Source organism: Achroia grisella, unplaced genomic scaffold (assembly GCF_030625045.1).
Source record: "Achroia grisella isolate CSIRO2021 unplaced genomic scaffold, CSIRO_AGI_Agris_v1 utg4116, whole genome shotgun sequence".
Lineage (NCBI taxonomy): Eukaryota > Metazoa > Arthropoda > Insecta > Lepidoptera > Pyralidae > Achroia > Achroia grisella.
Window position 1 is genome coordinate 591,794 of NW_026712845.1, and position 14,909 is coordinate 606,702.

The 14,909-nt window shown below is 29.7% G+C and overlaps 1 protein-coding gene across 1 annotated transcript in view; it reads right to left on the reverse strand.

The window, feature by feature from the left end:
• LOC131844724 (uncharacterized) overlaps positions 1-14,909 on the reverse strand; it is a 48,039-nt gene that overhangs the window by 17,583 nt on the left and 15,547 nt on the right. Inside the window, exon 2 of the mRNA XM_059193671.1 lies at positions 1,252-1,474. Coding sequence (XP_059049654.1) covers positions 1,252-1,318 — 67 coding nt within the window. The 5' untranslated portion in view covers positions 1,319-1,474. The remainder of the gene's footprint in view (positions 1-1,251; positions 1,475-14,909) is intronic.

Below are 14,909 nucleotides of genomic sequence, written 5' to 3' on the forward strand. Positions count from 1 at the left end.
AATAAATGCATACAATCCTGAAATGAATAATTAATTATTTTTATATTGTAGGCTATGTCTAAGCTAACTGGAAGGAAGTGGTTTCGTCAATAATTTCACTACTGACAGAACGTGCTTTTTAAATCGACTGTATTGTTTTCTTGCGTTAACCAAGAACTTTTTCTAGACGACCGATTTTGATGATTATTTTTATTATTTGAAAGCTGGGTGCTTATCATGTCATCCCATATATTATTATCCAGATCTGATCACCATTTTTTAGAGTTATCCCTCATAAAGCGATAGTAGCTGGTACTTAGAGGCTCTTTGAACACCTATATAATAAAATTATCATATTTATGACTTCACAATGAAACAATGAGAATTCGCTCAGAGTTTCATTGTTTACATAAACCACTAGTTACATCGCTAGATTTCCCGTATTATTGCATGTTTATTCGCTAATTTGAAATTCCGTGAATCTGCTGAACATTGTTATCTCTGGGGAGAATTTTAAACTATTTTGCATTAATCTGTTAAGTATTTCTGGTATATTTTTTATTAAAAATACTCGTATAATAGAAAATATAATATTATACGAGTTAATTTTAATGAAAAATAAATTAAAGAACATTTATCGACAAAATATAAATACCTAGTTACCGTATGTAGATTTACATGAATTGGAACTAAACAATTTTTTTATGACTATGTGCAATTACTTTATTTTTAGAAAATATTTTAACACTACATTGGGTAGAAATATATTCATTTTAGGATTCGTTTTTAAAAGGGCTTACTCTTAAAACGTAGTGTTTATTTGCTCAGTGCACATGTGTAACTGGCTGGAAATAATTTATCAGATGAAGCTTCAATTGGAGCCCTCACTGTTTTCACTCTACGCAGCTTTTAGCCCATATAACGAAAACCTATCGTATAGCAAGTCAGTCTTTCGGATTACTGACGGCTTATACTAGATTTTTTAGCTATTGGTGAATTTTATTTTAACATTTTTTTCGTAAAGGCTCTGATTAGATGTTTATTGTTCAATTAAATTAAACATATTATATGTCCTACTACAGAACATAGCTTTCTATGTAAATTGTGTATGTGTTAAGAAAAATAGAGAGTATCTATGTAAAGACAGTATATCAGTAGTCTAGTAGTCCATAACGTAAGCTCGGCTTAATTTGGACAAAATGACACTGTGTGAATTGTCCAAGAATATTATTATTATTATTAATCTACGTTAAGAAATATAATATCACTCACCTTGTTTTATAGCAGTGAAAAGGAATAGAATCCAATAACGCCATGACAATATCCGGTACTTCGGCATCGCCCACAGACGCGTTTTATTGCACCATTACTTCTTTACACTCACTTTCGCTTAGTTATTAGCACTTGTTATCACAATATATTATATTTAGACATTTTATTTATATTCAATTTAATATTCACGATCTATTTTATTATCACATCGCCACAGAACAATCTGGAATAAATACTTATTACTATAGACACAAGTTCCGAATATATAAATAGTGTAACAACAAAAAAAAATGCAACTCATAAACGTAGTAAGCTGTTGGTATTATTGATAATAAATAGCACAGAACATATTTTTTTCGGAGTTCTGTGGTAGCGGTTATCTTTAGATATGAACAGTACTATAGTCGACAATATTATATTTTATTATAAAGCAATTTTACCCTCATCTTTAAAATGAATAAAAATGATTATTAAGCAAAAAACAAAACTAGGAATTCAAAGGCTGACAAGACAAGATCTGACACACTATAACAAAACCTTTAATAGAATTCTGCTTGTAAATATGTTGGGCTGAAAACTTGGCTACACAGATTAACACAATAACTAGGTTGTTGTTAGTAAGTTAGTGATTGCGAGAACCAGTTTTAAAATTAGAATTTGAAATTCGGACATTTGACGCGTAATTTTATAGATTCGATTGAACAGTGATTTTTTCTTTAATTTAAATGTATTCATTCGTTAGGCTCAGAAAGATAAAGGCTTTAAATACATACAGTAAAGCCATAAAATACACACGCTTAAACAAATAGTCATTTAGAAGGACCCAATCTTTGTACATCGTAATAGATTATCATCTACATTATTATACTAGGACAAACTGTACAAAAAGTAGCAAGCAAAGTGCTCTAGGTTCCACCTAATGTGAGCGGTCCGTCCTCGTATCGGGCGACATCAGTCCCAACATGATAATAAAGGGTTTGCTGGAACCCTTTCCAACGATCGTACATTTCATTCAATGTACCTCCGATATATCTTCGAGTGTAACTTTTCGGACGTTATGTTGTACCCTTGCTCATTCTTGCTGTTCAGATATTTATTGTTCTTATGCCTTTTGAAATCGTTTTAAAAGTTTAGTATCAGCGGAATAGTATCTTGTAAACTCAGTTTTAGCTAAATATAACATAGACATTTCTGTATTTCCTGATTCCTTCATACACGATACATTAATTTACATTTGTGAGTGTGATTACTATTGGTCTGGTATTTTATGTATACTTATAAAAATGTATTTATGTATTTTTATCTCCTGTTTGGAATACATAGTTTAACTAATACTTCTTCTGACTCCACTTCTGCTTATTTCTAGATGGCGCTATGCATTATATACTTTCTACTGTCTTATGTTATTGTATATTGGTACAAATATCTATTTGCCGCGATATTGCGGTATCGCGGTAACTTAGTTAATCCCTCAAGAATAATTCCATTACAAATGTATTACATGTACCTATTAATTAACTGTTTCAATAATATTTAGTATTTGAAAGACGAACACATGTATACTAATATTATAATAGCGAAAGTATACCTGTATGTCTGTCTATCTACTATATGGGAACTATATAGGGACAGCATGTAGTTTTTTTTTGTTCAGAGATAATCGCGGGTAACATTTAGTTTTCTATTTCTTTTATCGACTAGCAATAACCGCACCTCGGATTAACCTCATTGGTTACGATTGCCTACGCAAAGTTAATTCTCTATTCCTAAATTGTAACCATACCAGCCATAAAATCTTCGTAAAATATCCTCCTCGTGGTAATGTGATCTCTTAACAGATGCTAATTTTGTATTTATTGAAAATATCCTGTGTATTTATATTTATGTTATTTTATTGGTTTTTCTATTCAATTGATTCTCTTCCGGATAGATTGTTTAAGATTATTCCTTTACGTCCAAAGGTTACCTTTAAGAGATCGCTTTTAACGATAAGATCGACCGTTGTTTTCTCAGTGAAATAATTTACTGGTATTGTTTTTGTGTATATTTAGTCTAAAGGAAACTATAAAGAGTATCATCTCATCTCGACTAAGATAAGTACTAAGATAGTACATATAAATTAATATATCTTCATGACTGTAATTCAAAATAAGGTAATAACTTTGTTTGAATGTATAGTGGTAAGAACGTTTTATATTAATTATTAATATAATAATTTGCAAGTACAATATCTTCCTGATGCTGTAAAACAATAATAACATCTAAATATTTATATTGCAAACATTTTATGAACCGAGTTGCTCATAATGCATCATTAGTAAAATAAAATATAATAGTTCTTTTTTATTTATGCACAAAATATAGATGCTACAACATTTTTAGAAATTGGAATTCCTAATTTAAACTTTTGGCGCGCAATTATATGTAAAGAAAACTAGAGAGATTCGACTGAATAATCTGCTTTACCTTTGCTTCTTGCGTGGGGATAATAAAAAATTAAAAAATATATATCTTGTTACAGTTTTGTTGTTTCCATTTGACATAAAACAAGCAAAGCAGAACTCTGTCTGATCTGTGCAAAGCTGCTGAAGTATCTTTTATACCATCATGTTATTACTCATATGAATGCATACTCAACGAAATATGAAAGGAAATATCTACGGAAATGTTTATTTTTCTTTTTACTCCATTTACGTCGTATAAAACATGTTGGATAATAAGTTATTTGTTATTAAAGCCTATACAGGTAAGGAGTGGTCAAATATTCTGGAATGAAAATATGGTTGAATTTAAAGCTCTCCATATCGTCTGCGTGTATATAGCGTGTGGATAGTGGACGCGTTCGCCTGCGGAGTGAGAGAAGTGATAACTAGCAGGTAGGTTTCCCTATCAACTCACAAGCGGTGTGATCAATTTTATATAAATAAGTAGGTACATAAGCAAGTACATAAATCTTTTAAATACACCCTACAAACAGACAGGTAAGACAATATAGGTAGTATTACATTTCAATAAAAAAATATTAAGATTAATAATTGACTATATAGTGTAACATACACAAAAAATTATGCATATTTTACTTTTACTTTTGTATCAATGAATTAAACATCCGCATTTTAATTAGTCGAAAAATCCTTGCATTTTTGGCTTCTTAAGCACATGTACGAGATTATGAAGATTTGAACTTCATACATAGATACAGTGTCATTACGAGATTATAAATAGGTACTTAGATATATCCCGGGTGTTATAGGTATTACCCGAGGGTCGAAGATATAGTTTCAGGGCTTATGTAGGCACATGTACTAGTTGGCTCACGGTGTACCATGGTATGGAAGGCAAATGGGTAAACCACGTCACTAAATTCCTTCATATAGAGGTAGAATGTAGAACCTCTAATAATATTAATATATTAACACCGTTCAAAGGACAAATATAATATTATTAAACAAAATACTTAATAAGTTTTGTAAGCACTCCATACATATAAAAGTAAGACTATTATTATAAGGGATTAAGTTTAGTATACGGAATAGAATTCTGTTAGTAAGGCGCTCAGCACACGTCGTGATTGCTATCGTTCTTCTTCGCATAAGGCTCAACGGCGGGCAGTGGAAATTTATTAAACTGCCAGCCTGGATGTCTTGAATTTTTATTTATATAATTGGAATCTTAAACAAGGCGCCGGCTCTCCTGATGGTGGGCAGTAAACGTCGCGATATACATAAACAGCACTACGAACAGTATTTCATCATGTGCATGAGTGTTATACATTGCCATTCCATAGGCATAAGATGTCGTGCCTCTAATTTCATTAGTATATAAAACTATTCTAATTTCTGTAGAAATTGCCTTTATTAATTTCAAACGTTATCAGCGGTGCGGTGACGAACCGCATCGTGTACATCGCGCTTAACCTATTTGGTGGCAATATCAGTAAAGTTTCCAAACAACATCGGATGGCGGCAAATCGAAATCGTAACCTACTACTTTATGTTCTAGATGGACTCGTAATACAAGATTTTACGATAGAACTAAGAGGAAAAACATCTAGACTATGTGTTTGTGTGCCACGTAAATACATATTTGTCTTGTTGGTAACGATAATGTCTAAATTTATCAGCATCCTCAAGGGGTAGACAGAGTGATTATAAAAGACTGAATAATTAATATTACGTCATATTGAAGTAACGAAAATTTCTACCATGAGTAGTAGATAGTTGGTATACATACTTTTTTTTCTTTTGTAATATTTATCCTACGATGTAATACAAGAATTGTAAAAATATGTAGGTATGTAATATATGTTTTCCATAATTTAATTTATTATTTATAGGTACTAAGTAATATTATTTAACTTCAATACAAAGAATAGCTTACCTCTCTATCCTATGGTTAAGACACAAAAATTACCCAATAACTAACAACAATTTATATATAGTAGTTCGTAAATTTTCAATGACATCTTATTCACACTTGTAAATCTAAACACGTATACAAATAAAACAAGAGATGAATATGAACACATCAACAATTAAGGACCACAGGACTCTATTGAAAAGTTTGTATAAACAACAAGTATTTGAGCTCGAATTTTAATTGTGAGTTTGTGTCCCTCCACGATTTACGTATGTTTCGGTTTTGTGCCCGAATGAAGTGTCGTATTTATTTGTGTCAGAATTAAATTCCGTTGAATAAACGTTAAATAATTAAATGTCCGATTGAATATTTTATGCTCTGAAAATGTGTGTACTGCCAGGTGGTAGCTTTTTTAATACAATTGAAAATGACGGTTTGAAAGTGTTATTTTTAATGTTTATACTGATTGTTCATCAAAATGGTGAAGGTTAAATCAGATTAATAAATAAGAAGATTTTTACTTATATCTTGCTGTAGATATGTATGAATCTGTATGTCAAAGAAATCTATTGTGCTACTACGACACTTTATACTAAATATGATTAATATTGCCGAATGTTTTCTTGAATACAATTTTTAAATTCTCCATACGGTACAACCTAGCTAGTGGCACTCCGTGACACTACCAGTTAAGTTTATAAAGATTTAAATAATAAATTTGACACTGTGTATCAAATCATATTTCTAACTGCATCTACTGTAAAACTCAAATTAAAACTTATAATTAAACGGCAGTACACACGCACTCTGCCATATATAATTCGAATATAACTAGCGAAAACAAAGGTTAAATGTTGCATTCGCCACAACATCAAGAATTGACAATGCCTCTGATCACCCCATTTGGTGTAACAGTCAGAACGGTATGTTTGTTAGTAAATTTGAAAATTCTTTACAAATAATGTCTAATATATGTTTAGCTAAAAATTGCGATCGCTCGCGATGGACTGCACTTCACTTGCTCACCGCAGGTGGCCTTTACAGCTTCACTGTTTAGTAGAGTGACAATAGATTTCCTTTCGCAAGTGAATACAGGAGCGTTATCTATCCTTCTCGGAAACATATCCTGTCAAACATACTACGACCTTTATACAAGTCCTTTATATAACGGACTTCTTCTGAAGTATAATAAAATATAAATAATGATACTAAAAATAATAACCTTGGATAATTCATATAACGCCATCAAGTCCCAACCAAGGCAAGTATTGTGTGAAGGGTACTAAACTATTATATTAATAAAATACTTATATACATTTTTGGAATAGAAAATATTAAGAAATACAAATGGTTTAAGTATGCACTTGTATTTCTAAAGATATCAAAAGGAAATGATTCGCTAGATACTGACAAATTAAGTCAAAAGTTTTAATTACATAATACGAAAATAGACGTTGACCAAGGACTGCGTTGGTTTATCAAGGAACTTTCTTGTTTGATGTTCCTTTGTTATTGTTGTTTACATTAATACCTTTTTGTTTAATAAATATTTATATATCTTCCGTCTGGTTTGATAAAGTTAATTCGCCTATTCCGCATTAATAATTGTATATTGTTGATTGGTATTTAAAATTTTATTGATTGGTATCAATGGATATTATACATAAAAACGCCTTAAAGTAAGCACAATTGATGAAGTTTTCCTTTAGTACAATATTTTTATTTAATTAAAATTGCAAATATATTCAGCCCCATTTGATGTATCATCATGATTACCGTCGCCTATATAAATGAACATTGCATCAAGTGATTAAGTGATGCCCGTGTTAGTACTTATGCGTTAGCATTCTGGAGGTCTAAGATGTCAGGCCTCGTATTGTATCAATTCCTTATCTCGACCCCTCAACCGCACATCTTACAAAGCAAGCTGCTAGAAGACTATAATGATGGGATTTTAGAAAGTACATATAATAATAGATACCTTAGAAAGAATTACATGTTTTGTTCCACTATAACTATTTCTATTATTAATTGCTATTATTAGCTTTGTTAAATTATATACAAAATGTACCTGTATATGTGAATTTACTAAACATGCTAAATAAATTCTACATAGTAAGATCAAGAGCTATTAATGAGAACAAGGGTTTAGAATTTTCACTCTCTGTTTAGACACTTTTTTCTTTCTGTAATTAACTCTACCAAGTACTTAGTACCTTGAAACTTTAATTTGTTGAAATCTTTCTGCCCTTTTGTTCTTTTTTGTAGCAAAATTACTCCCTAAGTTACTAAAATTAAAGCGAGACTGATTTTATTATTTATACCTATTGCATATATTTGAAGTTTTAATGTATTCATGGTTACAGATCAAAGAACAGTTAATATGTTTTACTTATTTTCTAATTCGGATTTATATAATCGATAAATATTTACTGAATCATTTTAAATATACTCACAGGCAGAATGCGGAAATCTAAGACTAATGTCTAGGTTTATTTTCATAGTTATTGGTCTCCAAAGTAACTAGTTCATTTTCATTTCCGTAGTAGTTCCGCAAAATTCATGTAGACAAATACGAAAATACTACCAATAAAAAATTATTAATATATGCAAAGTTCGCATAGCACCAACAAAATAATCGAATTGAGAAGCTCATCTTATTGCCAATCGTTTGAGCTATCATTAAATAGATTTGCAACTACTAACGGGATATTTCTTTTATTGAAAGTGTAATTTAAAAGAAGCAATTATTCAGAAATTGGAGTGACACGTCCATTTAATATGTATAGAAAGATTTAATTAAAAAGTTTAAGAGCAAAATGTTATTCGTAACCGGTTTGAAATCCTTTGTCACTGTCAATACACCTCTAGAGCTATGTAAGTATCAATATAAATACCTTAAGCTCTCCGTCGCAGCTGCTACTCGAACTAATTAACTTCTGCTAAGCAAAATACTTGAGACTACCGCGTAATTATTTTCTAGCTAGAAGAGAGCAGCTCTTCAGACGTAACACAATAACGTAATGTTAATTCAGTCTGCTACTATGTACAATCGTTAATTAAAATAAAAACAGAGTTTCAGAAAAAGTTTATATTATACTGGCTAATAAAATGCGCTATATTTTTCCGTCCAGAAGAAAATATGGCACATAAAATTGAAGCGTTTGTCGTGTCTGATATTTTTTACATTAATTAGATCTTGTAAAAAAACACGATATTCTCATATTTTATTTAATAATCTTACCTTAGAAAATTATTAAATAAAAACGTCAATGGTCTACTTTGTTCACTTCTATGACGTACCTATACAAAATATGTATATCGTGTGAAATTTCATATGTTAATATATCTAATTCAATTTGGTTACGTTTTTCATAATAGGCATAGGTACAATGTTGCATTCCTAATATTATATATGGATTATAATCTATAATATTCTAGGTTATCAGCAAGATATTGCTTTAACGATATGAATATCTTTTCTTTTGCACGTTTAGTTTTCTCGCAAAGTTTTCTTTTTGTACTTATTTCTTTTATTATTATTATATATTACATAAATAAACAAATTGAATTATTATCTGTCTTTGTTTATATATGTATTAAACTGTACACTAATGGTAGCCTTTAAAAGATCTTTTAGCAATATCGTTCGTACTGGAAGGCTGTGGTTTCCAATAAATGTCGCAGACCGCGCCGAGCGTGAAGCCATACGCCGCGTCCGAATGCTTGGTATTAAATTGTTTTCCTGTATATAGGATATTTCAAATGTACATTTTGTAATAAAAGCTAATAAAAGTGAAATATAAATCAATGTTTTAAAAGTAGATTCAAAAGACGGTCTAGATCTTCTGAAATTCTTCACACTGTTGAAATGAAAACCTAAATAACTAGCAATATATTTTTGATATATAAAATTAGTATTTATTTTATATAAAATATAAAGTTTGTATTAATATACATATTATATACGTAAAAGTATGGAAGTTTACGTAATTATTAATATCTTAAATCAATTACTGACTTAGAATAACACATAACTTTTTTTCCTGGTTAATTAACACAAATGAATAATAACGTAAAATGGATAATAACGTAACTTAGAAGTTTATTTAGTACCTGCATTATGTAAATACAAATTGGAAATGTTATTTTATTCAATATACGTAAGAAAGTTCGCGTTCGGTTTCATAACAATTTTCCTCAAGGAGTCCATTCTCATTTAATGCTCTGATTACACGGTACAATGCAAAACACAAACGGAATCTCGAGATTATTTCCTCTCATTGCGTCCTCGTTCTTTCTGTTTATAACCATGGAATTAAGATTCTTTTTCAAAGGAGCCGGAAAAGTTTCCGTTCAATTCAGATATCGTTAAGACAATAGATGTATTGTATTGGCATTAGTATTATTGTAACTGTATTTAATTAATTATATTCTGAATATTTACGTACTCTCTTGACTGTTATATGAATTATATAAAAAAAAAATATTATTAATGGTAGCCAATATATACGTCCGTTACAATGTGACCGAAAATAAAATTAATATTATAACAAAATTCATAAAGTAAGCCGGGATAAGACACTACTTGTTCATACCAATATAGTCTAACCCACTTTTTCAATCAGTAATTTCGACAAATAGTTTGAAAGTTAAGACGATGAGAACAAATAAAGTAGAGAGTAAATTATGTAAATTTTTGTAATTATAAAGCCGCCAACTATAAAGTTGTTATATTTAAGTGTTATAATTTATTGTACCCATAGAAATGCAAATTACAACTTTCCGAACATTTTACTCCAAACATTAAATTTGCACCTCTACTGATACTGAAGTATAATAAAACGAAATTAATCTGAACGATATTAATTATACCCTATTACAATGAATGCAGACAAATGGAGCAAATTACATTTATCACACTGACAATAGTCCACAAAATGTCTCTGTTATTACAGTTGAAAGTATAATTAATTATGTCGTGTTAAATTCTAGATCACATACGTTGTTTAGGTTTAAGCTCATAGAATAAAAGATATGAGAGCGTCCTGGCCTAGTGGTTGACTACTCCAACTTAAACTTATGTAACTAACCTTACTTCAAATTTAACTATGTAATACCAAAAATGTGTCAATTTATATTTTCCACTAACTCTATGGTGATAGTTTCAAAAGTATATATTTATAATAAAAGACATTTAAACCGTTTAAACTGATGTGGGACTGGCCATAATCTTCGCCATATCCAGCACCGTATAACAACCCTCATTATAATCTCCATGTCATAATGTCTTTATACTCCAAGTAATAAGGAAGCGACCTTAGCATTTTCTACCCTTGCTACTATTCAATACAACCTTAATACTTATCTTCCTTTCCATTATACGACCAAATCATCTTGTGAGATTTTTCTTATAGTTTTTCCTTAATAACTAACTGTAGTTGTATTCCGAATGTAGGCATGAATATCACACTTTGTCTATTAAGAGTATATTTTTTTAAAATCTAATAACAAACAAGTAGATACTCTACCTGATGGTATGTGGTAACCGTCTCTAATATACGACTATATGCAGTGTAACTTAAAATAATGTGGATATCTGTATGTCTATAAGTTCTGTAATGCACCTTAAGCAGCATAATATTATTATAGTAATTAGTGATTCACGGTGAACGTTTACTTAAAGAAATCTTACAAAATGCTTTAAGAGAATATGTTATTGCAGATTGACCTTGACAAATTAAAAAAGAAACAGTACCATAGACATAACGTGATTACGTGACGCTAGCTACTTGGCGACTGAAGTAGATGAGTCTAAGATTCCCACGCAAACAACTGTTTACTAAATCTACTTAGCTATCATTATCATTAACGGAATAGTTATCAAAGGTCACATTTTCAGTGTAAGATCTCTAACCTTTCTGATTTCGCATACATTTACATTCACATCTGTACGTAAAAGGCTGTCAAACCTCTTGCAAGCTTGCCTTCATTCTAAATCGGTATTCTCGCATCGCAAAATATTCAATCGTTTTCTTTTGTCAGCCTGCTTGCATTCTGTATTCTTTCGTTTATATTGTTCGCTACTGTACCGAATAGAGCTCCGAAGCACTTTGGCATGCTGAGTTCACTTAGTGATACCACGTATTACTATCTTGGTCTAGAACTCAAAGTAGTTTCCTACAACAAACTGGCCTGAATGCGTTTGTATTTAAATTTGCCAGGGCAGGATTTGGTACTATATGAATAAATTATTATATTAGTTATAAATTATTTGATTAATAAATAAAATATTTCTTAAAAGAGTGATTTTAAAAGAGCCTTAACTTAAAACCAGTTTATGAACAATTTGAGTATGTCAATCCGATTTGTTATTTTTATTACTATATTTGATATTACATTTTTTACTATATAATATAAAATAATAACAAATTTAAGTTTATATAATGCAGATTACAAAATAAGAAGAGGTTATTATAAATACATAATATTCTTTAAAATATATATTATTTTGATAACTAGCTATATTAAATTGATATACGTCGAGTAGCCGCTTTTTTTTATTAAGCATCATGTAAAAATGTCGAAGAAAGCTAATAAAACAAACGTCGAACTCGTAAACCTAATTGAAATTCAACTTTTGACAGCTACCTGACGTGCCTGTGGCACTTATAATAATATTTGTAACCTAAGAGTAGGTACGTAGATCGGTTATTATTATTGCCAATGATAAATAATATATTCATTTAAAAACATTACTTTTTATTACCCTTTACATTATCTGTTATATTTCAAACTAGCGGTTTACGCGACTTCGTCCGCGTGGAATTTAACTTTATTTTCTAAAACAAACGTTTTTTTTTAATAAAAGTAGTCTAAGTTACTCCTTATTACATCAGCTACCTGCTAAAAAAAGTTCCGTCAAAATCGGTCCAGCCATTTCAGAGATTAGTCGGAAACTTGGAACAAACAGATAGATAGACAAAAATTGTAAAAAATGTTATTTTGGTGTATGTACCGTATTTATATTCATATGCATGTTTACTACATGCATATGAATATAAATACGGTTATTTCAAAATTACAGACACACACAATTTTATTTATATGTATAGATTAGCAATAATACTGATATACTGTGGGAGCTTGTATACATTATTTAACTAAACCCATAAGTAACTCTTTCATGTGCCCATTGAACTATAAAGCCAGTAAACTGGCACCCATATGAACAAATTTGACCACTTACATCTCTTGGAAAATAAATTCTTCTTTTTCCTGTGTAAATAGTGTATGATTTTTTAAACACTAAGGGTGCGATAACATTCTCTGTATTGCAAAAAGGGTAAACTGTATTTACCGTATGTAAAGTTTTGACTTTTGGGTTTACATGTAATTTCACTATTCCACGTATTTCACACTACTATTCAATTTTAATAAAGATTTATCAAAATTGAAATTAACAATGTTTTTTTTCATTGCACTGAACATATTTAGTTAGTTATGTATATATATATAATGTTTGTATTGCCTACTGCGAGACTAATTGAGAGTAGATTAATATTGTTTGTTTTTAATATATTCAATAATCCACAGACTTATAATTAATTATGGCCAAATATCGACCACTGACACAATATAGATCAATTAAATAACAACAAAGATATAATGATGAGATGCCAATGGATTATATGTGTAGGTATGATTAATATCAATGTAGTGGATGTTGCAGATAATGCGTTCTCAGAGGGCCAGATGTAGGACGAGAGACGGAAGTACCTATTATGGTATACTATAGATCTACACATTGTTGATGAATATATCTCGAGAACGCATGCTGCATTTAGAGCAGGAATCAAGGTATAAAAATAATTTTCTTGCTTGATTGAAAGATTTCTTGAAATTGAATGAAATAATTATATTTTCCTCTCATAGAAAGTAAATAACAATTACATAAATTAAAATTATAGATACCAAATATAAAAACAACATAAATACAATACAATAGTAACTATGGGCGGCCTTATCGCAATTTTTTATATCCTATATTTTTTTATTTATACTATAGTAAGATTAGTTTATAATTATGAAATAAACATTTTAAGTAACCCCAGAATAAAAGAAGCAAAAGAAGCTCTAATAAATTGTAACTAAGATCAATCTCAATCATATTTGTACTTTATTCCATTCACTGTCTATGTCCATTCGTTAGGCAAAAATTTATACATTAACTTAAATATATTTTTGCGTCACCAATTAAAACTGTATAATTTAGAATGGCGTATTATAAAATAAATCGAAAGAAAAAATGGTAAAAGAAAAAGTAGCTCCATATGAACGCATAAGTCTTAAAAGTCAAGTACTGAAAGATCAAGTAAAGAGCGGGACCGTAGAAAAAGATTAGCGGCGGTTTCTTAGGTTGAAAGAAATAGGAGCTCGTTACGTTTTCAACTAACATATCTATAGCCTAAACTCCTGTGAGCCTATCTCATTTTTTTCTCTAACTAGGCGATAAGTACCTACATGTCCATATTTTCAACTGGGTCTTTGTAGATAAAATTAACATTCGTAAATGGACTTTAAACAAGAAATTATATTATATATACTAATTATTTTATATATACTAATTTTATATAATTTATAAAATATATTTTATAAAATTTTATATATAATAATTGTATTTTATGTATAATAAATCTTTATTGTATTTAATACTGTAAACAATTCATAAATTAACTCTCATTTATGAGTAGTTTACAGTATAAAGTACTTTTATGTAAATATGTATTCTTATCAAACAAAATATTACAATTAAATTCATTATAAGACGGATTTAAAAATATACCAGCTGATTATTTATTTGAACTGAAATTATAACCCTAGTAATTAGTAATTATAAATAATAATGACAAATAAAGTCGTATATGAATAAATAATTTTAACTTTGACTTAGCTATTAACACTTTGCAAACTTACTAATCTTGCGAAAATTGCGAAGAATGTTTATCTCAGTATTCAGATCTTCTCAATACATAATATTAAAGAATGTTATAAAAGGAATTTTAATCCTTTCTGTAGTTATATAACTATTAAAACTTAACTTGAATTTGCTTCACCCTAAATTAATTCACATTATCTACCTATTAACGGCATGTAATATGCAAATTAGCCTGCAGTGTAGCAGCTCAGAACATGGTAGTAATGGTGCATAATAATTGCAGAGCGGCTTCTGAAGGCGTCCATATATTACAGTATTAGATATGACTACTAAGATAACAACCATTTGGCACAACAATTTA